The sequence below is a fragment of the Kockovaella imperatae genome (genome assembly GCF_002102565.1).
Source record: "Kockovaella imperatae strain NRRL Y-17943 chromosome Unknown BD324scaffold_2, whole genome shotgun sequence".
In the NCBI taxonomy this organism is placed as follows: Eukaryota; Fungi; Basidiomycota; class Tremellomycetes; order Tremellales; family Cuniculitremaceae; genus Kockovaella; species Kockovaella imperatae.
In genome coordinates, this window is record NW_019028942.1 from 1,328,036 (window position 1) to 1,354,137 (window position 26,102).

Consider the following 26,102-nt stretch of genomic DNA (forward strand, 5'->3'; position numbering starts at 1 on the left):
CGCGTCCCGAAGGAAGTTCTGGGCTGATTTTTTAGCGTCCCGTAAATTGCCTGGCTATCTACCGCTTGCACCAATCGTAACCAATGTACTGACGCCTCTGCCCTCGACAATCCATCAGAATGATACGGTAGCCGCTCCATATCTTGGTCGACCTTTTCGAGATGCTTCTCTCTTCCCTTGCCCTAGTCTTCCTTCCCATCGTCCTCGCCGCGAGAGGGAGGGCCTGCTTGCCTTCCGGAGATGAGAGAGCCATCAATGAGGCTTTTCAGCAGGGTACGTAGGGCAATATGGGGACCAAGGGAATGATTCTATCACCCGAATGAGAGCCCAAAGTTGATTCTTTCCCCAGGCGGCTCAGCCACACAGGTGGTACTCTGTGCTGGGTCAACCCATCTGCTCAATGATACAATCAGGTTCACTTCGTCTCGGCAGACTCTGACCACCGAAGGGAATCCGAAGGGTAGAGACAGAGCCATGTTGGTGGTCAAGGGAGAAGACCAAGCTGTCGCCATCAAGTGAGCTCGAAGGGCAGCCGAGGCATCACTGGGGCTGTTCTTTTTCATGCTGACATTTTTTGTCCAGGGCAGACTGTGCAGACTGCTCATTCGCAACAATACGGTCACTTATCATAGACGGTAACCGACCGGAGATGCTTCGCGTTGTTAAAGGCGGAGCCTTAATAGAGATAGGCAATGCGGAGACGCAGACAGTGAGGGATTGCAGGCTGTACGAACCTAGGTGAGTAGCCATCCGATCAACCCAGGCACGATCTGATGGCTAATGATCAACCAGAGGATGGAGTTGTCTGCACGTGCGGGAAGGTGATAGATTGAATTGCAGAAAAGCTCGGATAGTAGCGAATGATATCGTGAGTGTCGCCGTCAGCTTTGAAAGTGACTTGGGGTGACCTGTTCGTTCAGGGACCTTGCGGAGAGGAATGGGACGATGAATATGACGGCGAGGACGAGACAAATCCTGTAAATGGGAATCCGAGGGCTGATGGGATCAGTCTGGCATGCCAAGACTCGTATGTCGAACGAAATGTAGGTCTCTTAGGTCTCAGAAACATGTACAAGATCGGCAGAAACTAATCGGCCGGCTTTATCCCAGGTGGTGACGGACGCGACGGATGGCGCTATCGTGATCTTTGGTTCGTCTGGTTCTGAGATCCGAGACAATCAAATCTTCACTCGTACTCGTGTTCTGCTAGGAGGTATCAACTTGGTCGACTATGACCCGTACAAAGGCGATTACTTCGGGGTCAAGGTCCATCACAATGCCATTCACGCCCACGGAGGATATCTCAAAGCTGGCATCGTCATTGGCCCTTCAGCTTGGTCAGACGATACCAATAACGTGGTTCATTCCGCTTGGGTCACGGATAATACATTCCATGGCGGACATTTTGGATATGCCATGGTCGTAGCTTCTGCCGAGAGGTTCACTGTTCTACGAAATGAGTTGGGAGACGATGTAGGATTTGGAGGAGCCATTGGAGTCAGGTGTCCAAAATCTCCACCAAATGCGCCGCCAATGCCCTTCTTACTGGACAAGGCCAGTGCAGAAGGCAACTTTCAGGATGAATTTGTCAATGGTATGGTACAACACGGTGAGTAGCGTATCCAACGAGGAGCCTCACCTCTCGCTTACGCGTCATCATTTTCTAGTCATCTGCCTCGACCCCCCGCCAATCGATGGAGTCCCTTACAAACCCTGGAGACTACGCGATTCACCCCACGCCAAGAAACGATCTGATCTTGATGATGGACAGAAAGCAATCACGGAGACGACCTTGGAATCATCTTTCGATTCAAGGCTGGCAGAAGCTGTCGTGCTGTATCAGCAACGAGTCATGACCCGATTGAATGGGTTAAACGATAAATTAGAACGACACAATCGACCTGCAGATTCGGACGTGACTGCTGGCGAACCAGCCATCAGTGAAAGGGGCAAGACTGGGATTCGAGCGATCGATGGCTTAGAGCGCAAGATGGGAGTGTATGAGAGTCAAGAGAAGAGCTTGCAGAACGAACTGGACGCTTTGGGGAGAGAAATCAATGATTTGAGTAAGAGATTCCGGAAAGCAACGGTACGTCATGCTCGGAATGTCTAGCTTCTCGACTGACCGTTGCGCGCCTTTTGCCTGCCTACCTTGACCTCTCAGGCCGATCACAAACCGATCCTGAGCGAATTATTTAACTCCGTCAACCTCTTGCCAATGAGCCAGCATCTGAGACAACGTCAACCTGCCAAGCAGGCTTTCATTTCATGGGATGCTTTCAGCAAGCTGGGCCCCGTCGGTATTATGCTGGGTTCTGGGACACTTTTGATCTTTGTACTGTTCTTGGTGAGACGGCTGCGACGGAGATCTACCAGATCATCAAAAGACAAAACTTTTTGAGCAATCAAGATTACCTTATAGACAGACATCTTGCAATAAACATTCTCTTTTCACTAGTATGCATCTATTGACTAGGATATACATGTTGAATTGCGGGTGAGCTGTGACAGCCAAGGCATGCTGAGTGATATTCGTCGCCAAGTGTACAGTAGAAATGTCTATGAGAGAAAGATGGCCAGATCAAGGGGCACCTGGTGTGGATCTAGGAGTGTACAAAACATTCGTAGGAACGAAACAATGTCCATCTTCTCGGACCAGTGTGATGGGCACGGGGCCTCGGATGGGTCCAGTGGGTTCAGAAGCAGCCATGACTTCGGGGCTATGAACAATTTTGCCGCGTCAGCGATGGTGGCTATTCGTTCAACGCGACTCACCATCGAACTTCAGTGTGTTCCGCCATTTGATCCCCATAAAAGACTTTGAAGTCTGAAGAGCCTCGTTCGGGCTTCGGTACAAAGTTGCGGCCGTATCTATGCTGTGTCAAAACGGACAGATAGTATTACCCAGGCGAAAACTCACATGGTAATCAGTGGCAAGTTTGTCAAGGTGGTGTAGGTCTGATGCGGTGCATGACCAGGCAGGGGATCCGACCCAGCCTGACCAGGAGGCAAGTATCGGATAATCTCCGGGAACGGAGTGTACGGGGTAGGAGCGTTAGTAGCTTGAGGTGGCACATAGAATGTGTATGTCTTCTGCTCCGTCGAGACGATGCTCCATACGCATGTCTCACCCACGTCAAGTGTCCACATGGAACGAGGCAGGTCGGGCGAGAGAGATGATTTGCCATGGAAACCGAAGGACGGCGCTCCATTACTACTGCTAGCCAAGGTCTCCCACGAGGTCGACGTCGAGTCGGTCGATTGACGCTTTTTGTGTGTCGGTCGAACAAGGGGTCCTCGGTTGCTGGAGCCGGCTCGTTGGCGCCGCATAGGCCCTCCATCCATAGGCAAGGGTACATCACCGTGACCGATATTCGGCGACACCAAAGATGTGGATGAGGGTTTACGCGAATGAGCTCCGAAATACTCGAGAGAGGAGGAGGTGCTGACAGGACTCGAAGGCGTTGAAGGTAATGTACCATTCGATAGATGAGGAGTCATCGGTAGAACCCCAAACCGCTGCTGAGGCGTTGACGGCACGCTGGCGGGCCGACCTACGCTTCCACGGGATGGCGGAGTCGGTATGGAAGACCATCGTCTCGGGTGATTGACGTATCGCTCCTGGATCATGTCTTGATCGCAAGCCAGCCAGAAACCTCCATAGCGAGGATCACGAGACAACTGCATCATTGTGTCGGGTCGATAGACTTCAAAGGCGCACTTCTGAAGTTGAGCGACCAAATCTCCACCAAGTTCGCCATCTGGGTAACAGCCGCTCAGTTCCGAGCTGGAGCCGTCTCCACCGACAACGTCCGCGTCTTGGTCGACACGACGAATGATGAGGATCGGTGTACATCGGCCGGTCTGGATAGATTGCAATATGACTAGAGAATTGTACCTGATAGCCGGCGGGTTAGGCCCAACTGTAAGAGCGTTTGCTGGGGCCGATGGCCACCCAGGCTGCAAGGGGAGATTGTAGCTTTGCGTCGCTGGTTTCCTGGGATCGGCACACCAGATGATCCAAGATTCCCAGGCATTGGCACTGGCAGTGAATGACTGCCATGCAGATCCAGCGTTCAGCGGCATAGGAGGCTGGGCTCCGGTGGCCGGTCGCCCGTCTGACCCAAGAACAGTCGTGTTGTCTTGCTGAATGGAAAGATACCGCGTTGATGTGGTCTGCGATTTGACCCTGTTGAATAAAGCGACTGTAGATCCATGTTGGACGAGCAGTTCTCCTGACTTGGAAGACGCCTTCTTCTTGCTAGGCTTGGAGATGACCTTGATCTCCTTGCTCTCAAACGTGCCGACGACCTCTGCCGTGTCAATATCCTCCAGCGTCCCTCTGGTATGTCCCCAGCCATTGGGCCCAGCATGGTGTTTCAAGGGTGCTCGAATGGTAACAACAGCCTTTACTTCCTTGCGCTTGCTATCGCTATCCGTGATGTGTAGATTTTTGCCCGCGACGTGACCCATGAAGGGCTTGTCGTCGGGAACAATGGCCTGAGTGTTGATTTTTTCGTCGAGATTGTGTCCGTCAATCGTACTCCAGCTGACAGTCGACTCCTTGGGTGGTGTTTCGCCAGCAAGAGCGATATGCAACCGAGGTGGTAGAGCCGTAGCAACTGGGCAACCATCTGATGTTCTCGGCCACCAACCTGTTCCATATAGTGTCGCTTGTGGATGAGGACACAGGAATCGCTTTTCCGTCCCGTAGGACTTTTGACCCACTTTCGGACTGGAAATGACGATTTTTCGCTCGCCGTGAGCGAGTCGACTTGGAGCAGAGAGGTAGCCTCTAATTGCAGCCTTTATCTCGTCCTCGTTCAGCGGAGCTGCTGGAGATCTTCCGCCCGATGCGCCATTGGGTGGTGAGCCAGAAGGCCATACCATGGACTGCGACAAGCCAGAAGGACCTTGTACAGATGAGTTCCTGGGTCGAGATGGACCTGTGTTAGTCATATTCTGCCATTCGTCGTGCCAGTCGTGTCCATCGGTGGAACTGGCGGAAGATGTCGAGCCTCGACTCTCCATCAAGAGGTTGGTGAAGAGTTTTGGTTGATTACCAGATAGATCATGCGGTGCGAATTGATGAGGGTTTATCGTATTGGGCGGTTGGGCACTCGGTGGAGGAACGAAGTGTGGATGGAAGAAATTGCCCGCAGCCATGAGAGACTGAAACCAGTCATCTCTTTGTTGAGCCTCCAAGATATTGTCGCTACCTGAAAACGGTAGCTGACCTGCTGAAAAATTCGGATCTGGAGGTTGATACGGATTGAATCCGTTGAAGCCATACTGCATGCCTGGTGTAATCAAGCGGTCACCGGTATGGATGGAAGATGCGTCCAATGTCATGCCAGACGGGGGTGCGGAGGATTGAGCGGAAGGGAAGTGGATTTGTGGATGCTGGAAAGAAGGTCCGGAAGTGTCCAGGTTCAGAGATGGCCGGAAGCCGGCATTTTGCGAGGTCGATGATTCACCATACTGCCCGTAGCCTGAACCGCCTGGCCCAGGGTAGTAGGAGCCACCTGAAGAGGTATCGAGACCGAGGCCTTGCTCCTCATTCTCACGTCGGGAAGGATACGAGAACACGGACTGCACAGGCGTATCCTTATCAGCCTCGAGATCATCTCCCCGGCGCCGTTCACTCACCCCTTGCCAGTCTCCAGACATGGAGGCTGCGCTGGGAATAGGGGCTAGAGCTGAGATCGAGTACACCCTCTTACGACCTGTATGAGTTTCTAAGGGCGACGAACGTCTGTTCACGGCGCTGCGGGACCGTTGATCGGAGAACCCCGATAAGTCGGAAGTAAGGAGCCTGGGTCGCGGTCTTAAGTTCGAAGGTAAAGCCGAAGTGCTGTTTGGCCTCTGTTGAGATGGAATCTGGAAGGATAGAGGCGCGACCTGAGGTGCTTGATTTTGGCTTCGACGTTCAGACAGAGAAACCTGGTCCAAATACGTTTGAAGAATGGAAATGTCGATGTTGGGATTTTGACTGTGGGACATGATGAGCTGATGGACTTGGGAACGAGAGTGGATGCTTCGTAGTATAGGCAATGTGAGACGGGAAAACTCGAGAAGGAGAAAATAGTATGGAAAGGCTGGGTGAGGTGCTTATGACCAGAGCAACTCTCTAATCCCCTCTCAGAATACACCAGGCACTTCGCAAGGTTGGGTGAAGGGACCTCGGATTCAGAGGCAGATTCAGTTCAAGTAGACAACAGAGTCAGTGGGAAACGGAGTCAATCGCCTGAGGGCAAGGATTGCTGGCCGAGGAACGAAGTACTAGGTGTTCTGAAGAGGTAAGAAGTGGAAAAGGAAGAGCAGGGGCGAGGGAAGAGGCTGAATGCGATCGGCTCCAGCAGGGTGGAGGGGAAGAGTGATCTACGGTAGCGATCAGGAGGTAGACAGGTAGAACAAACGTCTGAAGCTATAGTAGCCGACAAAGAGATACCTTGCCGCTGGTGAGCGGCCCCGTGTCAAGACACAAAGAATCTTGGGTGACTGTAGACTCCTTTCTCCTCGTCACCTCCCTTCGTGACAGCAGAACACTGGGGTGACATGAGGGATCGACAAGAGGGTCTTGACAGAACAAGACTCAAACGCTCAATCCGCACGCCTCCTTTGACGAGAAGAAGGGGCAAAGCTAGGGGACAGACTGAAAGTGGCCCCTTTGTCCCCGAAGCCCGGTGAAGATGGATTTGCAAGAGAGGTGGAAGTATTCGGAGAGCGACACACCCGCACTCACCTGAATCTATGTTCCCACCAGAAACAAGAAGGTTCCTTCGGACTATTGTGCTCGCTGATCCGGGTTTAATGACTCTGAAATAGAGTGAGTCACGCCAGTCCAGAGTAAGGAGGAAGTGTATCTTTTGAACGCCGAGCTGTGCCGTTGAGCCGGTATTTCAGAGCGGAACACTGCTGAGCAGTGCTTGAACCAAATAGGTCCAGGAGAACGATGAAGAACTCGATGTTGATGGACCGCCCCGTGCCGCGCTGTCGACCAGTCCTATGACTTTGCCCTACAGGCCGTGTATGTGATGTATGATGGTCACACAGAGATGGTTCGTCCGTGTCGCCAATCCATCAAAAATACAAAACTCACCCAAAGAAAAAAAAAATGGGATTAGGACTCGAGATTGGGGGAGAAAAATAAAATTGGGTAGTCACCTAATTTCAAGGTGCAACCTGCACAGTCTTGCCGCTGGGCCTGGCTGGCTGGCTGGCTGGCCTTGCCTGGCTGATGGGTGCTGAGCAGAGTCGAATGTCCGTAATGCTAGCAAATCGACAAGGCAGAAAGGAGCAGACCGTGTCGTTGCCCGACCACTCTCATCTGCCACTCTATCTCGACATTCTGATCATCACATGCATAAAAAGCTGAGCCCTGAGTAATGCGGCCTGCACATGCTATAGCTCTGTGGAGTAATTCAATCATCTCAAGGATGTCCCTCTTCGGCCCGATCGTCTGCGACCGGGACACGAGACGATCAGTAGTAGACACTCGCGAATCGGAAGAAACAGGACCATCCATACTTGTGGAGTTCCGAGTGGCAACACTATGGTCATCGAGCTGACACGCCTTCCCTTTTGCCAAGGCTTCATCTATCTGCGGTATCCAGAGCGGAGGATGACGACGACGACAACGACGACGACGACAACGAATCCTATCAGAGAGGCAAGGTGGCGACCACGAAGTCTTGCCCTTTCTAGTCGTATCGGGTCGACAGACATGGACGCCAATGATGGTGAGTGCGGATTTGGGCATCGTCAGGCTGCACGACTGCCTCATCTCTCCGTCATCAAGTTGTGTTGCTTATGTCCGTCGACAGGGGCGGATGAGGAACATCTAGGACATATGTGAAGCGTCGCTTCTAAGCGGGATTGCGCGCTTCTTTTTTGCGTTTTCTTTGGCATTCTGCACTGCGGATTGCATATTTTTCCATCCCTCTGCTGATCAATTAATAGCTTGACAGTGTATAACGACTACCGACTTCGATAGCGAGGAGAAAGGAAAGTCCTAATAAGATAGAGAGACGAACGCCACAGCTTGAACCTTGGGGCTTTTCCCCCTTGAGATCCTGCAGTCAAAAATCTATTTCGGATAGTCGCACGGCCGAACGGAGGCGTTTCTCACCCAAGTTGGCAATCGCTCGCCGGAAGACTTGCAGTATTACACCCCAGGAGGAAGTGGTATACTCAGACGTGTCTGGACTTGTGCGGCCGGCCGTGACGTAGGGCTGCATGCATCTGGAAAGTAGATGTCTCAATAGTGTTTGCATCAATCTGTACAGATAACACTTTGCCATTCATCCGATCTTTCAAGCTTCTCAGTCGATCATTCCTTTGTATCCAGATCCTTTGATGTCCGCAGACGAGCTACTTCTCGGTCTACGGACACAGATGGTGATCACGCAAGCGCGTCATTCCTCCTTCTGTTCTCCAACCTGTTCCTTCTCCTGTCCCTTCGCCTCTTTGCCTTCCGAGCTGCTCTTTGTGGCATGCTGGACCCACATCCTGACGAAAAAGACCCAGTAGATGAAGAGAAGGGTTCCCGCCACACCATGGGGCCAAATTTCTTGTAGACCTCCACCTTGAGCGAATTTCAGGTATCCCCGGTAGACCTCAATAATGACACCGACTGTGAGTTGAGAAAGACCCGTATAGCCCATATAAGGTCGTCCAAACGTGTATCCTGCAAAGGCGGCGTACATCAACCAGTGATGAAACGAGTTCATAGCTGCAAAGATCCTCCACGAACCGCCATCAGGGCAAATGACGCATCGAGCGTAAGTCAGGTAAGGGGTAGTAGGGTGATGAAAGCCCCAGTGCCAATCCATCTCGTAACCCAAGAGCGTGACGAGAACGACATCGGTGTATTCGTAAAACTTGGAATAATGGTATATGTATCCTGCATCCGGGAGGTTGCCGGCAATCCACGTCGGCCATTTCGATTCGGGGACAAGAGATGTAAACACGAGACAGAGGCAAATACAGGAGTAAATGCTGGCGTGGACCTTGAGGAGACTCTTGGCGATAGTGGACTTGCCTTGTCGTGCCACAAAGGCCGCCAGACCACGTTGAATCGTCGCAAGGATGACGGTGGTTGTGACAATGGACCTGAGATCCAACAGGGGCATGTCTGGTCGCGTACGAGGTGCGTCATCGCCTTTGTAGCCCCACTCCTGGAAGCAGGTCGATTCGAGATAGTGTGCAATCTTCGACATGGCAATGACAGGAGGATGAATACACTGTGGAGTCCGTTGTCGTGCTGAGAAATGCAAGAGGTGTTGAAGTACAGAAGGAAAAGAGAAAGTTTTCCGCCTCGCAATATCTTCTGATAGTGCCACTCTGGCGCGGGTTACGACGCTTCTGCGGCCCCTGGGCAGGAAATGAGCTGTAGTCGGTGCAACTCTGCGCTATCATCGTTCCTCAAAGAGGTCTCAACGACGTAACATCAGACTGGCGAACTTTGCACATGTTCAATCGTCGCACGTCATACATGCCCCAATTGTAGTCCGAGACTACATATACAGACCGAGGAAGACTACAAAATCTATGCAGATCTTGTGCAAAAACGTCAGCAAGTAGCCTACGGCACGTCGAACACTCTCACCTCCTGGCCTTTTTCTGGGCACGAAGGGAAGCGATGTGGGTCTTCTTCTCCTCGGCACGCTGAGCAACCTTGGCCTTGTACTCGGCGATAGACTCCTTCTGAGCCTCGGTTCGTCGCTTCTTCAAGGACTGGAGGTGACGTTTGCGTTGGAGACGCATGGGGGTGACAAGACGCTGAGCGAGAGTGAGCATGAATTTAAATGCAGAGTCTGAGAGACCTCACCTGAATCTTGGGGGATTTGGTGTAGGTTTTTCCGCTGGCTCGGGTGACCTCTCGCTTGATGACGAAAGCTCGGACGTCGTCCTTTTTGTCGAGGTTGAAGAACTTCCTGATTCGCGTAGCTCGCTTAGGTCCAAGTCGCTTGGGAAGGGTAACGTCGGTCAAACCGGGAAGTTCCTGCTCTCCTTGCTTGACAATGATGGTAGCAAGAACTCCAATGTCGTTTCCGACGATGCATCCTCGGACGGACTGATTGATCGTCAGTCGGACATATCCGCGATCCACTGTCGTCAACGACCCACCTTCCTCTTTCGCTCTCCAGTTCGTCGGGGTCGGTAGCAAGAGTGGCCTGAGTGAATCGTAAGCTAAACTGAATTCACCCATGTTTTCATTTAAGCTTACCCTTGCTGAGCAGGAGCTTAGTTCGGTGCTGCAAGAGAACACCCTGCTTCATGGGGAATCCCTATAAAGACGGTGTCAATCCAAACTCCTTGCCAATTCTCCTTCCTACACACCTGCTTGTCGTTTCCTCCAGTGATCCTCAAGACGTATCCCTTCCACTCATCTCCGAGCGAATCGACAGCAATGTCCTGTCCCATTCTCTGCTCCATGAAGCATCGGCTGGGAAGCAAGTCAGCGATCTGTACGTCTACCTGTGTTGAAAACTAGGGCATCGAGCCCTCAGCCTTTAAATCACTCACACTTTACGCTCATCGTCAAAGTCGAACAATTTCTGAGCCCCAGTAGCGGGGTTGGCGACGTTGAGTTTCATTTTGACAGAATACAGATGCTCGTTGTTCTCTCAAGCTGCTCGATACTTGAACAGTCAACTTGAGAAGGACGACGAAAGGTGAGTTGTCGAGTCTTCAAAATGATCAAGCTTGTAGGAATTTGGTGCCCAAGGAGATTTTGGTCAGAGCCACGAGCGAAATCGGCGTTTCGAAGGAAAATCCCGAATGTGGCAAACTCAAGGTGGCACACGCCCAACCAAGTGGCACCGTCAGCAAGCATGCATGGCGAGGGCGAGCAAGCCTTAAACCAATGCAATTGGGCTATCAGTCCGACCACTATGTATCAGTAGCTCGAAGGTAGCCATCGAAGTCAGATGCCAGTCAGTATATAGGATCCCTCGTAGATTTGAGCGAGGTGGTTACCGACCTGGAGGGATCACTGAAATCATACTTGGTCGAGAAACGCGGGCCATATCGTATGCATGATCATCTGGCTCGAGTGACCCGAACACCCCTTTCAGTCTGCTGCTTCATCGCTCTCTTGCTCGCCATCGCAATATCTGCTCGGCGCCGCACTTACTACTACACGTCCAAGCTGTCGGCGTTTCGCGGCGTTTCAATTGCCCGTCTATGAAAAACAAATTGGTGGCACCGAAATCCTCTCCCTCACGAACAATTCGAGGTTTTCGTCCCTTCGAGCCCGACGTCTCTTTTGCCCTTCAAGACTTATCCTCAACCTCACAGGTCATTCTTCAAGATGGGACGGTGAGTAGATGTCTTTCAGTGTCTAGGATGGAAATGCCTTTGGCCCTGGCTCCCGACTGCGCCAGAACGTTCCCTGCTAGGAATGTTCCAGCCTCGGATCGTTCAAGCGTTCCTCTCCTCCTTGAAAGACGCTCCTTTACAGCCTTTGCTGACAGCCCGACCTCCAGAATGCACTCAAAAGGAAAGGGTATCTCCGCCTCTGCTCTCCCCTACCGACGATCTCAGCCCTCCTGGTCCAAGGCCACCCCCGAGGAGGTCTGTGACCAAATCTTCAAATTCGCTCGAAGAGGTTTGACCCCTTCTCAAATCGGTGTCATCCTCAGAGACAGCCATGGAATCCCTCAGGTCAAATTCGTCACTGGAAACAAGATCCTGAGAATCCTCAAGACTAACGGTGAGTCGGACGTTTGGAAATGGAATGAGTTCGGCGGAGGGACGGGACCGCATATATCGCGTATCGGGTTTTAGGATGGGGGCGAGTGCCCGAAGGAATCACTTGCTCCCTCTGAATTAGCTTGAAACCCAATACTGCTTGCGGTAAATGCTGATACATGCCTCTCAGGTCTTGCCCCATCCCTTCCTGAGGACTTGTACTGTCTCATCAAGAAGGCCGTCTCTGTCCGAAAGCACCTGGAGCGAAACCGAGCTGACAAGGCTGCCAAATTGTGGGTGTCGGCCTCGTTGTCTCCGCATAAGTGGTTCTGGTGCTGTGCCGACGGGCAATGCTTCGAGCGCCATGACAGGCATTGATGCAGTTGGATCATTCGCTGATTCATCCCTTTTAGCCAAATGATTCTCATCGAGTCCCGTATTCACCGTCTCGCCCGATACTATATCAAAACCCAGCAGGTTCCTCCTACTTTCAAGTACGAAGCCGCCACCGCTTCCACATTGGTCGCCTAAGGTGGAACAGCAGACTTTGAAGAGAGGAGAGCGGGATGAGCTGCATTGCATAAGGTTGTGCCATGCATCTCGTTGTGATTTTCGCCACCGCATCTGGGATAGATGAAATGTGTGCAAGATGTACTTGACTAGATCTGGTGTTTCAGCTCCGCTCCGACCTCGCCGATGCTTCGAATATAAGATGTGGTGTTCTACCCGGTGTGGAACTCAAGTCATGGCTGCAGCCTCTTGAGGCGTGAGGTTATCTCCTTGGACTGTATCCGGAGATGCCAGATCTACAGGAACATTGATCGATATCGGCGATGCGTCTCGCTTATACTTCGCTCTGTCCAGCTGATGTTGAGCCGACGTCATCTCGCGGCGTTCGAGGAGCTGCAGGAAAGCTTTCCGGTGGAAGTAATTCAGCGCTCCAATGGCCTGTCTTCCGATCTATGGAAACTCGGTCAGGCTGATTTGAGATGGATTTTAGGCACTTACATTGTATTGCTGAAGGTTCTGTAGTACCTCAATAGCAGCCTCTCTGACACCGGGCCATCGGTGGAATAGCCCGTTGGCGATAGGTAGTAAGCCACCCCAATGGCTCGGAAGGATGGTAAGAAGCTTCAGAGCCAGTGTTAAACTGGAACAGTAGGGATCGGGCTAAATACTGGACTTACCTCGACAACCTGCTCGTACGACCTGATTCCGGCAGCGAGGCATGAGAAGATGGCTTCCGCCTCTCCGTCCGTCATGTTCTTGATCAGACGAAGACGCGCGATCTGGTGCTGGACATCAAATCCAATGGCGCGAGTCTTCATATGTCTGGCCCAATCCTGGATTAGGGCGTCAGCGATTGTGCGAGACCAGGATCATGCTTTTAGCTCACCTTCGCACATAATTTGTAGCTCCGTGTCTTCTTCCAAGCTTCTATACGATGAACGTTGCTTCTCATCTCCCTCGATTTTGACGCCTCATCTGCAAACACTGTCCCGCTTCCCAATTGCCCTTCGCTGTAGGTGATACTCCGGTATCCTATTCGAGTTTGACCAGTGTGAATGAACTCATGATACGACGCGAGGCGAACGAAACGGGAGATATAGTCTATGAATCGCTGTCGGATGTGCGCTTCTCCAAAATGCGCAGCCATGGCGGATTGGATCTGAAAAGATCAGCAGAGCTTTCATTATGTTTTCACACCCACATCCTCCATGAACTGATTGTCGACGCAATCCGGCCTACTGTGCTCTTTCATCTTAGCTGCCGGAGTGCCCGCCTGAGGATCATCCTCAACTTTGACGATGCTCCCCGTCAGACTAGTATCACTTGATCGAGCGCTTTTCATGCTTCCCATCAGATGATTCGCGGTTGCTGCGCCACCATTCTGCAGATTTTTGCTGACAGTGACCTTTCCAGTCTCAAGGTTGCACAAGACATCCCAGGTCCCCGGTAAGTCTTCAAATCGGGGGTTGCATACGCCTGCAACATAGCCGCTGAATTCTTCCAGAACATCCAAGGAGGCCAGATTGGCATAGGGGAAAGCATTTGCAGTGACCCCTCGGAGTACTTGTCCTGATCCCGATACCAGGGCACAGGCAGCCAGGACCATTCGTGCAACTTGGTTCGCCGGATGACCGTAGCCTAGGAAGACGACTCGTTTGTTCGCCAGTAGTGCATTGAGGATCAAGATGATAGGGTGAGTTTGCGGACCATTTGTGTGGAGATAGGGGTGAAAAGGCGGCGGGAATGCATGGGCATGAGAAAACGCCTGCACAAGCTCAATGACGGAATACTGATGTACGAGTCAGCGCATGTTCCAGAGCACCAGAACCACGTACATCTCCCACGTCCTCCTCAAACACAGCCATGGGTATCCGAATGGGCACGGAGATCTTCTGGAAGCGGGCTTCGGTCTCGAAGAAGTGTGTATCTCTCGGAACACCCTTCCTCCTGGAGTCAACGACGTCTGGCATCAATATACCGTCCCCAGATGTCGGCGTCGATATCGGCCGCAGGGAGCTCGTACTCGCACTGCCATGACGTATCGGTAAAGCCGGGCGACTTGTCCTCTTTGAGCCCAGACTCGAGCGAACAGCGGCTTGCTGTGATTGGTCACGATGAGACGATGTGGACCCCTCGGATTCATTCTCGAAGAATTCCCGAGTGCCAGATGTGGGTTCTGGCACGAATTTGTCCTCGAATAGATCTCTTCTCTCCGTATTGCGCAAAAGAATGCGTTCGTTGCGGGATAGTCTGGGCATATGAGACCTGGGTATAGCGTTGGCAGCATCGTACAGCCTGGCGAGTATCTCGGGTGACGGGGATATGAAGTATTCCTCCAGGGCGAGCAGCAGTAGGGGCTGAAGGATAATAATCAGCGACCTGGGAAGAGAGAATGACGGACCTTGTATATGCCAATATATGGATTCGGCGTACATATGGCCAAAGCTTTGACCATCGCTCCTCTCCTCACGCTCTTGTCCTCCTTCATCCTGACACAATTAAGAACGTATAGTAGACCTCCCCCGGCAACGCCTCGCTTCGGTTTTAGGTCAGACGGTCCAGATTCGCTGATGGAAGCTTGTATGCTCGATGAAGTGGCAGATAGAGGCCTTCCAGATGGTGAGGATATCTCGTGAGCCAACATTGGAGCAACGGCTGAAGAAGGCGTTTGACCAAGGTAGAAGATTGTCCAATCTTCAGGCCGTAGATGGGCTCCATCCGGTAACATTAGCTCTGCAAGTCGACTGATCAGACAGGCAAGATCAACATCATCCTCTTGACGATTGGGACGCGAACACGCTCACTGCTCATCTGTACCTGTCGGATATGGATATTGATGCGCTAATGTTGCACCTGCATCAATGTCAAATTCTGCCAGTAGGCAAAAGTGAACTGCATCCTCCACTTGATCCTCTCCCAGGTCTTCGGCAGGTAGATGCGCCAGCTCAGACTCCGGATCCCTCTCTGTGGACGTGACTGTGAAATCCGATCTGGCTCCTGGAGTTTCTGGAGGATGTGACGGCATTGGAGAATGGGACGATTGGCTTCGGGAATGTGTTGTTGACGAGGACATATTGACGTGTTGTCCGAGGCATTACTGTCGATAAGGGGAGAACTAGATCTTGGAAAGAGACCTTCTATACTACCTGGGTACCTCGCACGTCTCTCGTCCCGCTCGCCGTGATCTCGAACCGTCCAGCAATGTATGTGATTGTAGTTATGGTCAACAAAAAGGCATTTCAACTCGGATGCGCGCGTGTCCTGAAACTCGCTGTACCTGGAATACGGACCTGTCTACATCGTATATCGTATTCTGTCTCCGGATTCGCAGGTGTCATGCATGTATGGAGCGAGACTGACCTTTTGCATACAGCCAGCGGCTGTTGAAATGCTAGGCTCTCTCGAACTGCATTTCGGAGGCTGCGAGCGCGCTTAGTCAAAACTCAAGCTCGTAAGCCTGATTGCTACAGATCAGCGCAAAGCCGGCCCGAATAGCTGCAGCATTGTTCCTCTCGCGACTCAGATCTCGACGAATCCTCGACGCGGAAGATGAGGCCTAATCACGAGGCTGATAGACTGCCTGGGCCATCGTCGCTCCCTAGCAGGATAGGTGGACCCAGTCGAGCACCTCCACCCGGATATCTGCTGCCTTCGCCCCTCGAGTCCATCACAAATCTCCTGCCTTCATTTGGTTCTCCGAAATCGTCTTCAGCTTCATCAACACCAACTAATTCATCTAGCTGGCCCTTCGCATCCGGATCAAAGGATCCCAGCAAACCCTCCAAGATCGATGAGCTGCTACAGAATCCAGCCGCGGTCGGCTTGCTCTCCGCGGTCGCCGCCCTAGGCATTGCTGGTGGAGGATGGTACGGTTACCGCGTACTTTGGAAGCGGGTGAGGAACGTCAACGATGTGACAGGTCCAATGCTTGAGAAGCAGAGGTGGATCAAGGGAGTGGTGACCAGTGTAGGGGATGGTGGTCAGTGGATATCGTTTCGTTTGCGGGAGGCCCCAGCTAAGCCGAATCTTGCAGACAACTTTCGAGTCTTCCACACACCTGGTCCGTTTTACCGGTGGCCATTCAAGCTGCGCTCAGTCCCGTCGACTTCGAAAGGTAAGGCAGGCAGACCACCCTCCTCCCCGAAGTGGCTCATGCTGACCAAACTTCAGAGCTCAAAGACCAGACCTTGCACATACGAATCGCGGCAGTGGACGCACCAGAAAACGCGCACTTCGGCAACCCTGCTCAACCGTACGCCAAAGAGTCATGGGACTGGATGAAACAGCTTGTAACGGGCAAGCGGGTCCGTGTTCAGCTCATACGCAAAGACCAATATCTCCGCATTGTGAGTCGTGTCCAGCCAGACAGTGCTCGGCTGATCCCCTGGCGAAAGGTCGGTGTACCATACCTGTCGAGATTCATTCTCCCCGACAAGCCCATCCCGCTGTTGATGCTAAAAGAAGGCATGGGAGTGGTCTACGAGTCCGCAGGAGCGGAGTATGGTCCATGGTCAGTGGATTATCTGAAGCAGTTGGAAGCGGAGGCGAGGTGAGATTGATCTCTGGGCTGGACGGTGTTGGGAGAGACTGACCCTTCGCCATAGACGTGCAAAGAAAGGCATGTGGGGCCTCAAGGGCAAGTTTGAACATCCTGCAGACTATAAGAAGAGGATGAAGATAGGTGGGGATGAGCCCGTCGTGACAGCATCGCCTAGAACGAGGAGAAAGAAGAATGCCAGCTGGCTCGGACGCTTGTTGTTCTGGAAGTGATCTGTCAGTGTTATCAAGTCACGACCTTTGTGATGATCTAATGAGGCTTCGGTCAAGCCGATGTATGCATCGTCCCCCTCAAACCCATGAGCCTTGCTGTGAGGTAGTGTTCATTCAGCACCTTTGCCATGTCCGCTTCTCCGGCATTGACGACATGGGTTATTCCGCGACTTTCCTTTCAGCTCTCTTCAGCTCTCTTCAATAACAACCCTTTCATGATCCTCTCAACTGGCTGTCTCACACAAAGACGATGATTCTGCGGTATCTCAACGAGCTTTGAATCAAGATCTTGTACTGTCAGTATGTCGTCCAGCGACAGCGGACTCGGCAATGCGATTCGTATGAGCACGACGTCAACTTCATCCGCAGGACCGTCTTCATCGCGAGCATCATCTAGACCTAGCTCACGTCTAAATCATCGGAGCCCAGATCCTCCTGCCAGAAAGCTTAGAATTGATTCGAATGAGGAGATCAGGCTGTCACAGGAGGATTCTGTTCGTGAGTTCACCTTTCGCTTGTCTCGTGAACCCACTAACTTTTGATCCTGTGTCTAGTGTTCAAAGGGCCCGAGGATGATGATGCTGAGCCGGACGAGATTGCAACCAGCCATGACGCACCGCTACTCGCAGGACGGCAGAGGGACGTCTCGAGGGATGAGCTCGACGAGTTGACACTGGCAGAGGGCCCAAGTTCAGCTGGAAGAGGAACTTTGCTGGATGGAATAGCCAATGTGAGCAGATCCAAGCATCGGACGCACGAGTTATTGACCCTGAGCAGATGGCAAACTCTATAATCGGTGCCGGTATCGTGGGGTGAGAGCAACCATCAACGAACACTAAGCCATTCACAGGCTCCCGTATGCAATTGCGCAAGCTGGCTTTGTGATGGGCATATTTCTGCTCGTTGCCCTAGGGGCAGTGACCGACTGGTGCTTGCTATACGATTGCTCATTCATGCTTGAGCTTATGGAACTGCTCAGGACCATTCGTTTGGTTGTTGTCAACGCCAAACTGAGCGGAAGAAACTCGTACACCGAAGTCATGCACCATTGTTTCGGTCGGACAGGGTCAAATGCCGTATCCTTCTTCCAGTTCGCTTTTGCCTTTGGAGGGTAAGCCCAAAGCTTGCGCCAGCTGACCGCTCACCTAACACTCAGCATGTGCGCCTTCAACGTCATCATGTGAGTGGAATGGATGTCCTCTCTGCAACTTCGTTGAGAGACTCGGCAGAGGCGATACTATTCCCCATGTCATTGCCATGGTCATCCCCTCATCCTCTCAACATGCCATATTGCGACTCTTGGTAGACCGCAGAATGGTCATATTTCTTGTCACAATACTAGTGTCATTTCCGTTGAGTCTCCACCGAGACATTGTCAAGTTATCCAAGAGCTCAAGCTTTGGTGAGCTGGAAGGTCCCTATACCAAAGTTTAGGTGCTGAAAGGTTCACAGCTGTTGTCTCGATGGGTGTCATTGTCGCCTCTGTCATCATACGTGGTCTTACTATCAGTCCCGAGCTTCGAGGTGCACCACTGAGCGGGCTGTCGCTCGTCCGACCTGGAGTCTTCGAAGCTATCGGCGTCATCTCATTCGCGGTGAGACGGCTTGATTCTTGTCCAATATCCGCGCTCAAATTCGCGGTAGTTCGTGTGTCATCACAACACCATGTTCATATACCAAAGCATAGATACCCCTACACTAGATAGGTCGGTCTGGCGCGATCTTCATCCTTCGAGACCTATGACTGACTATCGAGTCATTGCAGATTCACCAAAGTTGTACATGTGTCGACTGGCTTTAGCGTTTTCTGCTGCCTTCTCATGGCCGTCGTTGGCTATCTGGTCTTCACGGACAAGACCCAAGGAAATATCCTGAACAACTTCAGTCCTGACGATTTTGTCATCAACATCGCCCGCTTCTGCTTTGGCGCAAACATGTCCACGACTCGTGAGTGGATTGTGCATTTCTCCACTGAGACAGCCCTAGTTCCCCTGGAGAATTATGTCTGTCGCGAGGTCATTGAAGAGTATTTCTTCGGAGGACGACCTTTCTCGTACACACGACACGTTGTCTTCACCTCATTGATCGTTTTCAGCGCCATGACCGGTGAGAGGATTGCACACGGCGTGCTCTGACCATGCACCAGTCTCGTTGCTCACATGCGATCTCGGAGTGGTTTTGGAGATAGCAGGAGGCCTCAGTGCTACTGCACTCGCTTTTATAGTGAGCCTCAGATATGTTTCGTGCCGCTAACCCTCGTCTCAGTTCCCAGCATCCGCCTATATCACTCTTGTCGGAGGAAAATGGTTCTCGCGTCAAAAGCTTCCGGCCTGTTTGACCGCGTCCTTCGGTGTCGTCGTGCTGGTACTCAATCTTGCAATAACGATTGGCCATGCTTTCAGTGACGAGCGCAGAGGGAAGCAATGTGACTGATGAATCATGAAGGCAGCTACGCCGCGTAAAGCACCGGCGTCATTGCATTGCGCGACCCTACGTGGCTTCTTATAGACGGCCCTGTTTGCTCCCTTGGAGCAGCCGTGCCGCATGCCACGGGGGCATGCCCGACCTTCACGGTGCTTGGGACGGCAACCGCAGAATATGAGCGTAGCGAAGAAGAGTGGAGCATAGAACAAGGGTGACAAGATCATCGAAAGCATGCAAGATGTCAGGTCCTTGCGTCGCTGCCAGACAGTCACTTCACACATGTGTCGCAGCATGCGGGATCGTCGCATGTTACCTTACGATACAACTGTGCAGATTTCACATGAGAGCTTTCAAAATCTCATCTTTCGCACATCAATGCATACATTGGTGGCAGAATCGGACAGCTGTGCTGTACCTAGGTGAATGAGTTGGTTCCTGGAGTTGCGCCAAAGTAACCGGACTCCGGTACCTTGAGCAACAAACAACCGTATTCTCCTTCGCAACCTGCATTGTTGACAGTGTTTCCCCACCAGTCGATCGAAAGACCTCCCTTGGGAATTTCAAGGGCAAAGAAGATGATGACTGCGCTGACTGCAATACCCGTGGGGAAAGCCGAGGCAAGAACATAATTGTACTTGGCCCAGAATTCTGTATACCTTGGTCGGATATATTTGAACGAGAAGAGCGTGACGTAGAGGAAAGGCAACATGTAAGAGACGTTATAAGGCGCCAAATAGTAGATTGGTCCTTGACAAAAGATGACCGGGTGGACTTGTCGAAGCAAAGCCCATCGCGGATACTTCTTCCGGAGTGCCCAATAGACAAGAACGAGAATAACACCAGCAGGGAAACCAAGCAGCATCAGGTTGTATCGTTTCCCCTTTCCGAACAGTCTCTTGGGCGAGAGAGTACCCCAGAAGACTGCGGCTGTGAAGTACTGCTCTTGTCCAGGGCAGGTGAAGTTGAAGGCTGCATCCTTGGTGCACACGTCTCTGAATGACATGGCAAAGTTGAAGATGCTAGCGCTGACGATGGAGTACACCATGGTGGCCCACATCTGACCGGTGAAAGTGTGCCACGGTGGCAGTTTTGAGTAGTGGGCCAGTTTCAGATCGTTGCTGAAGGCCATCGCTTGGTAGCAGGAGATATATCCGTACGTTTTGTAGTACATGAGGGCGTTCGCGTTGCCGGAGACAAAGGCACCGCCAACAAACTCGGCGATCACATTTGTGGGAACAGGAATGCCAGTGACAGCTTGGATGACACCTGTTTCGTCCGGCGTCAGAATGTCATATTATGCCATGATGATCGCGGCGACTCACCGACTGGAATCAGAGTGATCAGAGTGACGACGATACCAAACACGAGTACGACAGGGGATGTCTGGGTAGGATAGATACCTACTCCAATCATACCGATGGCGGCAAAGACCAGAAGAACGATGGCGTATACCCATTCAGGGACGTCGACGTAGTTTTGGCGCATCAAACGACAATGAATATCCTCGTCGAGAGCCTCGTCTTCCTCCGCGCCCTTACGGAAGGGCTTCCGAACGGCTCTCCAGAAGCCCTGGAAAGCGCGACCAAGCTCGTGTCGATGAAAGAGGCAGATGTAGACGATGGCTTAAAACTCTTTCAGCGATCCGTGCGAGGAATGTGGCGCCACAACGCTTAGGCTTGAAACTCACTGGCAGAGTACATCACAAAGTAAAAGATGTACGCAACAATGGTTCCAGCGCTCATCCAGGGTTCAGAGTAATCCTGGTAAGCTGCGAGGTCCAGACTTGCATGGTCGTTTAAGACCTTGGACACGTTGTATAAGCCCCCAGTGTTGTCAAAGGTGTCAGGGGCATTGATTGGCAGGTAAGCGGTGTTCCATTTGTTCGGAAACCAGATGGCAATGACACTGTAGACCATCAGCCGTATTGCTAAGCCCATAGCTGTGGCTTACATGAGACATCCAATGATGGTGGAGATGGCAAGGTTTCCCACCGTGAACAAGGGAATCGCCAATGGCACGTAGCCAGTCGCCGAATAGGTAATATTGTAGTCCCAAGTTGGCCAGGCTGGACATGATCAGGCATTGCGCTGAACTGCGAGCCGATTTCAGAGCTCACGATTGAATCCCATTCCCCCGTTGAATCCGCATATAGCATCCAATTTTATGTTATTGGGGGCTATCCAAGTGATCCAGCTGAACGCTGATAAAGAGGTCCATATGAAACCGGGGAAGAAGAAGTAAATCGCCATCGCCCCGAAGGCGATCAAGAAGAACCGCTCTCGTGATATCCTCCAGACTCCGAACGGTCCTCTGACAGGCTCGTTCTTCTCGGTGTGGAAGGCCTTGATCAGCGCCAGATTACTCAGAGTGCCAGGCCAAATGGCAAACGACGGCCAGACGAGGAAACGTCGAGTCAGACCTATGAGCCATCAGATACCATCAAGGACAACGTCTCAAGAGCCACTCACCAGCCATACCGTACCCGACAAAATTGGTGCCGATGGTGTTGAGGAACTGGTATCCTCTTGACTTGGCGAATGACTGATTGAAGAATTGTGGCAGATATTGCACCGGGACAATGTCGACGGTGTATGGCGACGTCATACTGACATTGCACATTCTAGGGACACATCAGCTGGGAGCGAGTAGACAAAAGACTCAGACCCACAGAGTGATCAGCATGTGCTCCTTGCGGCTGAAAGGACCAGGGTTCAGGCTGAAGTTATAGCCGAATAAGTGGAATTGAGCCTGGGGAGTGATCTTTTCCAGAAACTTTCCAGCGGGGTCTGATCAACGTCCATCAGTATTCTCCTGATACCTTTCCCCCTGCCACTCTACTCACATGCAAGTAGCTGTCCTACACTGACTCCAACGTATACCGGAGGTTGACGGAAGGCGAAAAGCGTGTCGATGAATGACCCAGCAGCTGCGAACACAGTGCCAATGATCCAGACTCGGAAGGTCAAGCACGGCAACATCGGGTCGTCTGTCGTCTCAGTGTTCGCCCGAACCTCAAGGTATGGTGAATTCTCAGTCGCAAGCAGGCACTCCATTTTAGCTTCTCGGATGAGTCTGGTGTGCGGAGCGGGATCTGCCACGATGGTCTCATAATTCGTGACAAAGTCTTCTAAGATGTTCAAGGCTTCTTGGGGGAAGTTTTGGTCGTTCTTGTGCATCTTGAAGAGCTCAGAGGCGATCTGACAAGACGTTGAGAGCCATTCAAGGTCTGATTCTTTGTCGCCTTGAAACTTACCCCATAGGCGTATGGCAATTCCATACAGCTGAGTTTCGTTTCCATATCCGCCACGTCGCCCTCCGTCATTTCCAGGTCACTGACAGAGACTCAGCTCGAGCACAAGATCATACGCTGTAAGACTGACTTCTTGACGTTGGCCTCCTCGCCAGCCTTGAGACTGTCAGTGACCGTTGCCGCGGATACTTCCAGCGAGTGGTCATCACTGGGATACTTGTGGTCTCCATTAGCGCGAACATTCTTGTCGTCACCATCATCCACCGAGAGAGGTGATTTGGCTGCCTTTGCGCCGTCAATTTCTTGAAGCTCCATGGTGGACAGAATCAAGGTAGAGATGCGAACATAACAAATGACTGACCTGAGACCGGACCTGGGATTCGCTCGCCCACCCTCCGCTCCGCACTCCACTTGTCTTTGTGTCAGAACTCTTGCTCCTGATTCGTGACTCAGAAATTTCGGTTGCATATGCTACTTGTCTGAAATTGGAAGTATAACCTCGTGTAGTCTGAAAATTTTCCTCCAATCTAGCTCAACTCGCCGCTTCTTCTGCGCACTCGGGAGTTCAGGATGCTTATCTATCGATTGACGTAGACGTCGAATCCCCCTACGACCATCTTGGCAAATGTCTATATCGGGAGAACAGAGCTCGGGAGTTTTTTTTTGAACCTTCATTGCCTCATCATGATTATTAGATTTTGCAGCCCTTGATCTGGCATTGTCGGAGCGAAGCAGGGGCGGCTGTTGTACAGACCACATAGGCTCATCTTGCCGCTGAGGTTTCACGTAAACAAGATGACTCGCGTGTTCTTTGAGTCAGGAAAATGGCTCGCATTCTGGCAGTGAAACGGACGAATCGCAGCACGCAGTCGCGCCGGCGAAAACACATGCGGTTTCAGCATGCAACACGACCGAAACCTGCTCAACATCAACATGGACCACTGATTCATATGCCGTCGATGAGGTCTCCATTAGGCGGAAGCCACGATTCAGGGCGTTGGTGCACGGATTTTGCACTTATCCAATTGTATCAGGTTAGTACATAGGCGAGCCGCAATGTTGGCGGCATTTTCGGTTCCCGATTCAAACGTCAAAATCGGAGGTTTGGACAGCATGAATCAATGCTAACATATCGCTGAATGTCGCTTCAATGCCAAGCTGACACTGCACGACTGCATGAAGACGCGTAACCCTAACGCCTAACCGTGATGTCGCTTCAAAAAGTCCGTGATGTAGAAATGATTGTCCAGGCTCAATATCTTGCCCAAGTGCGGATGTATCTGAGCATGGAATGTGTCGTAAGGATAAGCTTCGCCGTCTGTGACAGAGCAATGTCAGATCCAATCGCAGAAGGACGAGTATCTCTTACCCAGCGTAAATATGGGCTGGTTCTTTCTATCGAGATTCTCGCAGGTCACGGCCGAAACTGGGTCGGAGTCAAGATTGACCCCGGATAATGTGCTCACTCTTGTAGAAATGCTGCGAGTCGATGAAGTAGTGATCGCCTTTCTCAGCGCCATTGATGGAGCTCAAGAGTGTCGCTCGTGAAGACTATGGACCTAGGTCAGTCCAAAGAAGGGGCACAAGTCCCTTCCGAAACAGCCTCACATTGTTCTGTATAACCATATCTGCAAGACCACTACCAGGTAATGCTGTGGGCCACATCATGAGATCACGATCCATGTAAGGCAGATTGCCAATGCTAGGTGAAGGGTCAGGATGCGATGCGTGACCTTATCTCGTGACTTACGAAGCGTACAGAACACCATCACCATCGACCCAATCATTGGTTTTGGTTGGAGTAGGCACGGCGGGGGGTTTGGTCGGCGAGGCGCCAGTGCTTTCTATAGTTCGCCACGTATTATCGGGCTCCAGAGGTTTGATTTTTGGCATCTCCTTCGGGGTTTGAGTGCCATTGCTCGTCAAGTTGAAATGAGCGACCTCATTCTCCAGACCAGCCCTTTCTTGTTCCAAGGTCGCTTCGGGCGAGTTGACATTTGAATCCGCTCTGCCGTTCGAGGCCGAATCTCTCGGCTTGTCTCTAGCGTGCTTATTCACCTTTGAACGACTCCGCCCTAGAGGGTCTTTACCACCTCCGAGTTGCACCTTTTCTGTCACCTCTGCCAGTCTCTCTCGGACTTTTCGAGCCATAGAAATCTTGTCGTCCTCTTCAATTTTGACCCTCAGGCGTACTTTATGAGCACGATTGATGATGGCCCCTTTGATGAAGCCAAGCAAGAATCGGGTATCTCCCATCCATCTTAGACTCTCCGTCCCAATATCCAGGTCGACAAAGAGCCCGATTGATATGGAGAAGAATGCCCAGCGAAGTTTCATGGAAGGAAGGAACAGAACTGAGATGAGATCAATAGGTAGTGGCTGCCCCTTTATAGCAGTGAGGCAGGCGAGCTCCACATTAAATGTGTCCTTGACGCCGTACAGATTGAGGAACAGAGAATTTGCAGATCCTTACGACACGTCAGAAGGCGAGCCAAAGTAAGCCATCCCTCTACTCACCAGCTGGGATGGCTGCAATGGGTATTTGCAGAGCCGCTCTGGCGTCAGATCTCGCTGCCAAGCCGTTGAAAGCTTCATGAATCAGGCCATCTCCAGAGACCATAGCGATGACACTGGACGCATTCAGCTTGACCTGGTATATATACCAGCCAGAAAAACTGACTCGTACTTCAACTCCATGGTCTTGGTGATCTCCTCGGCGTGCCTGCTATGAGTGGTCTCTTGCATTCAGATGAGCCCTGTTGCTCGGCAAGCTCGGACTCACCTATCATCTCGACTTTGCAGCCCGCAGCCTCAAGTATGGGCAGGACTACCGTCTTGACTGTCGAACGAGCCTTGCCTTTGCCTCCAACAGGATTTACCAGTAGGAGTATCCGTCGATGTGGCTTGGCGTCTGGGAGGAATGACACCTTCAACTACCGGGCTTGGGAGTATACCCGGGTCCGACTCACCGCCATAAGCCGATGCCATTGTAGACTCTACCCATACTCGAGCTTCGTCGCTGTTGATTGGCTCTACCAAGACGTGCAACTTGCTGAGTCTCAAATGACGTCCTTTGGCGATCAGGACATGGATATCGAGACGTTGGTTTCCGGGTTCCTGAGCTTGAGCCGACTGAGCAAGCTTGACACGGAGCACGTTGCGAACAGCTGAAGAGAGCAGCTTCTTGGGTGCTAGAGAGATTCGCCTCGTCAGACTTGAGGAAGCAATGTACGTGCAGACATCTACTCCATCAAGGAGCACTTACGTCTGCCATCAGAGGAAAGCTGTAGGACCTCAAAGACTCCATCCTCGATCGTGATAAGACCACGCCTGTTGTTGTGCAGGATGACTGGAAGGTCTTGATGCCTCGACATCTCTGCTTGCTCGCGAAAGTCAGACGTGAAAGGGGTTGTTCGGTCACAAAGTTTGGGTCGAGCTTTGTTCAAAAGGC

The 26,102-nt window shown here is 51.9% G+C and overlaps 10 protein-coding genes across 10 annotated transcripts; 4 read left to right on the forward strand and 6 right to left on the reverse strand.

The window, feature by feature from the left end:
* The first annotated feature begins 11 nt into the window (after window positions 1-11).
* BD324DRAFT_616239 (hypothetical protein) lies at window positions 12-2,459 on the forward strand. The gene is made up of 8 exons (XM_022014811.1): window positions 12-273; window positions 350-515; window positions 583-738; window positions 793-868; window positions 921-1,043; window positions 1,111-1,609; window positions 1,668-2,089; window positions 2,165-2,459. The coding sequence occupies exons 1-8, from the start codon at window positions 162-164 to the stop codon at window positions 2,399-2,401; spliced, it is 1,791 nt and encodes a 596-aa protein (XP_021873881.1). The 5' UTR covers window positions 12-161; the 3' UTR covers window positions 2,402-2,459.
* BD324DRAFT_616240 (hypothetical protein) lies at window positions 2,460-3,772 on the reverse strand. The gene is made up of 3 exons (XM_022014812.1): window positions 2,921-3,772; window positions 2,776-2,871; window positions 2,460-2,720 (listed from the first exon to the last, which is right to left on the reverse strand). The coding sequence occupies exons 1-3, from the start codon at window positions 3,688-3,690 to the stop codon at window positions 2,582-2,584; spliced, it is 1,005 nt and encodes a 334-aa protein (XP_021873882.1). The 5' UTR covers window positions 3,691-3,772; the 3' UTR covers window positions 2,460-2,581.
* Window positions 3,773-8,271: 4,499 nt separating this feature from the next.
* On the reverse strand, window positions 8,272-9,471 carry BD324DRAFT_616250 (hypothetical protein). The gene has a single exon (XM_022014813.1). The coding sequence runs from the start codon at window positions 9,219-9,221 to the stop codon at window positions 8,418-8,420; it is 804 nt and encodes a 267-aa protein (XP_021873883.1). The 5' UTR covers window positions 9,222-9,471; the 3' UTR covers window positions 8,272-8,417.
* Window positions 9,472-10,707, reverse strand: BD324DRAFT_616252 (putative 40s ribosomal protein s6-b). Its single transcript, XM_022014814.1, has 7 exons — window positions 10,531-10,707; window positions 10,345-10,450; window positions 10,232-10,292; window positions 10,132-10,178; window positions 9,833-10,078; window positions 9,611-9,783; window positions 9,472-9,560 (listed from the first exon to the last, which is right to left on the reverse strand). The coding sequence occupies exons 1-7, from the start codon at window positions 10,599-10,601 to the stop codon at window positions 9,551-9,553; spliced, it is 714 nt and encodes a 237-aa protein (XP_021873884.1). The 5' UTR covers window positions 10,602-10,707; the 3' UTR covers window positions 9,472-9,550.
* Window positions 10,708-11,264: 557 nt separating this feature from the next.
* BD324DRAFT_616255 (ribosomal S13/S15 N-terminal domain-domain-containing protein) lies at window positions 11,265-12,285 on the forward strand. The gene is made up of 4 exons (XM_022014815.1): window positions 11,265-11,325; window positions 11,493-11,719; window positions 11,888-11,990; window positions 12,111-12,285. Exons 1-4 carry the CDS (start codon window positions 11,318-11,320, stop codon window positions 12,226-12,228), a joined length of 456 nt encoding a protein of 151 aa, XP_021873885.1. The 5' UTR covers window positions 11,265-11,317; the 3' UTR covers window positions 12,229-12,285.
* A 150-nt stretch (window positions 12,286-12,435) lies between these two features.
* Window positions 12,436-15,232, reverse strand: BD324DRAFT_576305 (docking domain of Afi1 for Arf3 in vesicle trafficking-domain-containing protein; the record flags this gene model as incomplete). Its single annotated transcript, XM_022013182.1, has 8 exons — window positions 12,436-12,657; window positions 12,706-12,828; window positions 12,885-13,040; window positions 13,094-13,366; window positions 13,409-13,996; window positions 14,043-14,564; window positions 14,609-14,951; window positions 15,012-15,232. The coding sequence occupies 8 exons, from the start codon at window positions 15,230-15,232 to the stop codon at window positions 12,436-12,438; spliced, it is 2,448 nt and encodes an 815-aa protein (XP_021873886.1).
* A 301-nt stretch (window positions 15,233-15,533) lies between these two features.
* On the forward strand, window positions 15,534-17,133 carry BD324DRAFT_587298 (hypothetical protein). Its single transcript, XM_022013752.1, has 5 exons — window positions 15,534-16,186; window positions 16,241-16,321; window positions 16,378-16,553; window positions 16,602-16,756; window positions 16,812-17,133. Exons 1-5 carry the CDS (start codon window positions 15,757-15,759, stop codon window positions 16,975-16,977), a joined length of 1,008 nt encoding a protein of 335 aa, XP_021873887.1. The 5' UTR covers window positions 15,534-15,756; the 3' UTR covers window positions 16,978-17,133.
* A 35-nt stretch (window positions 17,134-17,168) lies between these two features.
* Window positions 17,169-19,750, forward strand: BD324DRAFT_616262 (transmembrane amino acid transporter protein-domain-containing protein). The gene is made up of 13 exons (XM_022014816.1): window positions 17,169-17,475; window positions 17,532-17,707; window positions 17,755-17,789; window positions 17,828-17,905; window positions 17,957-18,088; window positions 18,134-18,157; window positions 18,207-18,379; window positions 18,430-18,572; window positions 18,622-18,683; window positions 18,743-18,924; window positions 18,964-19,083; window positions 19,124-19,200; window positions 19,243-19,750. The coding sequence occupies exons 1-13, from the start codon at window positions 17,280-17,282 to the stop codon at window positions 19,408-19,410; spliced, it is 1,566 nt and encodes a 521-aa protein (XP_021873888.1). The 5' UTR covers window positions 17,169-17,279; the 3' UTR covers window positions 19,411-19,750.
* Window positions 19,751-19,763: 13 nt separating this feature from the next.
* BD324DRAFT_616266 (OPT oligopeptide transporter protein-domain-containing protein) lies at window positions 19,764-23,034 on the reverse strand. Its single transcript, XM_022014817.1, has 9 exons — window positions 22,655-23,034; window positions 22,244-22,598; window positions 22,070-22,187; window positions 21,870-22,021; window positions 21,518-21,820; window positions 21,352-21,466; window positions 21,089-21,306; window positions 20,724-21,023; window positions 19,764-20,667 (listed from the first exon to the last, which is right to left on the reverse strand). Exons 1-9 carry the CDS (start codon window positions 22,721-22,723, stop codon window positions 19,817-19,819), a joined length of 2,481 nt encoding a protein of 826 aa, XP_021873889.1. The 5' UTR covers window positions 22,724-23,034; the 3' UTR covers window positions 19,764-19,816.
* Window positions 23,035-23,766: 732 nt separating this feature from the next.
* BD324DRAFT_616276 (ATP-NAD kinase-like domain-containing protein) lies at window positions 23,767-26,092 on the reverse strand. Its single transcript, XM_022014818.1, has 10 exons — window positions 25,917-26,092; window positions 25,621-25,842; window positions 25,434-25,562; window positions 25,332-25,389; window positions 25,169-25,281; window positions 24,402-25,119; window positions 24,260-24,353; window positions 24,118-24,202; window positions 24,021-24,077; window positions 23,767-23,969 (listed from the first exon to the last, which is right to left on the reverse strand). The coding sequence occupies exons 1-10, from the start codon at window positions 26,023-26,025 to the stop codon at window positions 23,851-23,853; spliced, it is 1,704 nt and encodes a 567-aa protein (XP_021873890.1). The 5' UTR covers window positions 26,026-26,092; the 3' UTR covers window positions 23,767-23,850.
* Window positions 26,093-26,102: the final 10 nt, after the last annotated feature.

Coding starts and splice junctions, on each gene's coding strand:
- BD324DRAFT_616239 (XM_022014811.1), top strand. CDS start 162: ATGCTTCTCTCTTCCCTTGCCCTAGTCTTCCTTCCCATCGTCCTCGCC. Junction 516..582: donor GACCAAGCTGTCGCCATCAA/GTGAGCTCGAAG, acceptor TTTTTTGTCCAG/GGCAGACTGTGCAGACTGCT. Junction 1,610..1,667: donor CAATGGTATGGTACAACACG/GTGAGTAGCGTA, acceptor ATCATTTTCTAG/TCATCTGCCTCGACCCCCCG.
- BD324DRAFT_616240 (XM_022014812.1), bottom strand. CDS start 3,690: ATGATGCAGTTGTCTCGTGATCCTCGCTATGGAGGTTTCTGGCTGGCT. Junction 2,872..2,920: donor AACTTGCCACTGATTACCAT/GTGAGTTTTCGC, acceptor GACACAGCATAG/ATACGGCCGCAACTTTGTAC. Junction 2,721..2,775: donor GAACACACTGAAGTTCGATG/GTGAGTCGCGTT, acceptor AATTGTTCATAG/CCCCGAAGTCATGGCTGCTT.
- BD324DRAFT_616250 (XM_022014813.1), bottom strand. CDS start 9,221: ATGTCGAAGATTGCACACTATCTCGAATCGACCTGCTTCCAGGAGTGG.
- BD324DRAFT_616252 (XM_022014814.1), bottom strand. CDS start 10,601: ATGAAACTCAACGTCGCCAACCCCGCTACTGGGGCTCAGAAATTGTTC. Junction 10,293..10,344: donor CTGGAGGAAACGACAAGCAG/GTGTGTAGGAAG, acceptor CCGTCTTTATAG/GGATTCCCCATGAAGCAGGG. Junction 10,079..10,131: donor CTGGAGAGCGAAAGAGGAAG/GTGGGTCGTTGA, acceptor ACGATCAATCAG/TCCGTCCGAGGATGCATCGT.
- BD324DRAFT_616255 (XM_022014815.1), top strand. Junction 11,720..11,887: donor GAGAATCCTCAAGACTAACG/GTGAGTCGGACG, acceptor CATGCCTCTCAG/GTCTTGCCCCATCCCTTCCT. Junction 11,991..12,110: donor GCTGACAAGGCTGCCAAATT/GTGGGTGTCGGC, acceptor CATCCCTTTTAG/CCAAATGATTCTCATCGAGT.
- BD324DRAFT_587298 (XM_022013752.1), top strand. CDS start 15,757: ATGAGGCCTAATCACGAGGCTGATAGACTGCCTGGGCCATCGTCGCTC. Junction 16,554..16,601: donor AAGACCAATATCTCCGCATT/GTGAGTCGTGTC, acceptor CCCTGGCGAAAG/GTCGGTGTACCATACCTGTC. Junction 16,757..16,811: donor CAGTTGGAAGCGGAGGCGAG/GTGAGATTGATC, acceptor CCTTCGCCATAG/ACGTGCAAAGAAAGGCATGT.
- BD324DRAFT_616262 (XM_022014816.1), top strand. CDS start 17,280: ATGTCGTCCAGCGACAGCGGACTCGGCAATGCGATTCGTATGAGCACG. Junction 17,790..17,827: donor ATCGGTGCCGGTATCGTGGG/GTGAGAGCAACC, acceptor AGCCATTCACAG/GCTCCCGTATGCAATTGCGC. Junction 18,380..18,429: donor ATCCAAGAGCTCAAGCTTTG/GTGAGCTGGAAG, acceptor AAAGGTTCACAG/CTGTTGTCTCGATGGGTGTC.
- BD324DRAFT_616266 (XM_022014817.1), bottom strand. CDS start 22,723: ATGACGGAGGGCGACGTGGCGGATATGGAAACGAAACTCAGCTGTATG. Junction 21,467..21,517: donor CGGGGGAATGGGATTCAATC/GTGAGCTCTGAA, acceptor GATCATGTCCAG/CCTGGCCAACTTGGGACTAC. Junction 20,668..20,723: donor GATCACTCTGATTCCAGTCG/GTGAGTCGCCGC, acceptor CGGACGAAACAG/GTGTCATCCAAGCTGTCACT.
- BD324DRAFT_616276 (XM_022014818.1), bottom strand. CDS start 26,025: ATGTCGAGGCATCAAGACCTTCCAGTCATCCTGCACAACAACAGGCGT. Junction 25,282..25,331: donor ACCATGGAGTTGAAGTACGA/GTCAGTTTTTCT, acceptor GAATGCGTCCAG/TGTCATCGCTATGGTCTCTG. Junction 24,078..24,117: donor CTCGCAGCATTTCTACAAGA/GTGAGCACATTA, acceptor ACTCCGACCCAG/TTTCGGCCGTGACCTGCGAG.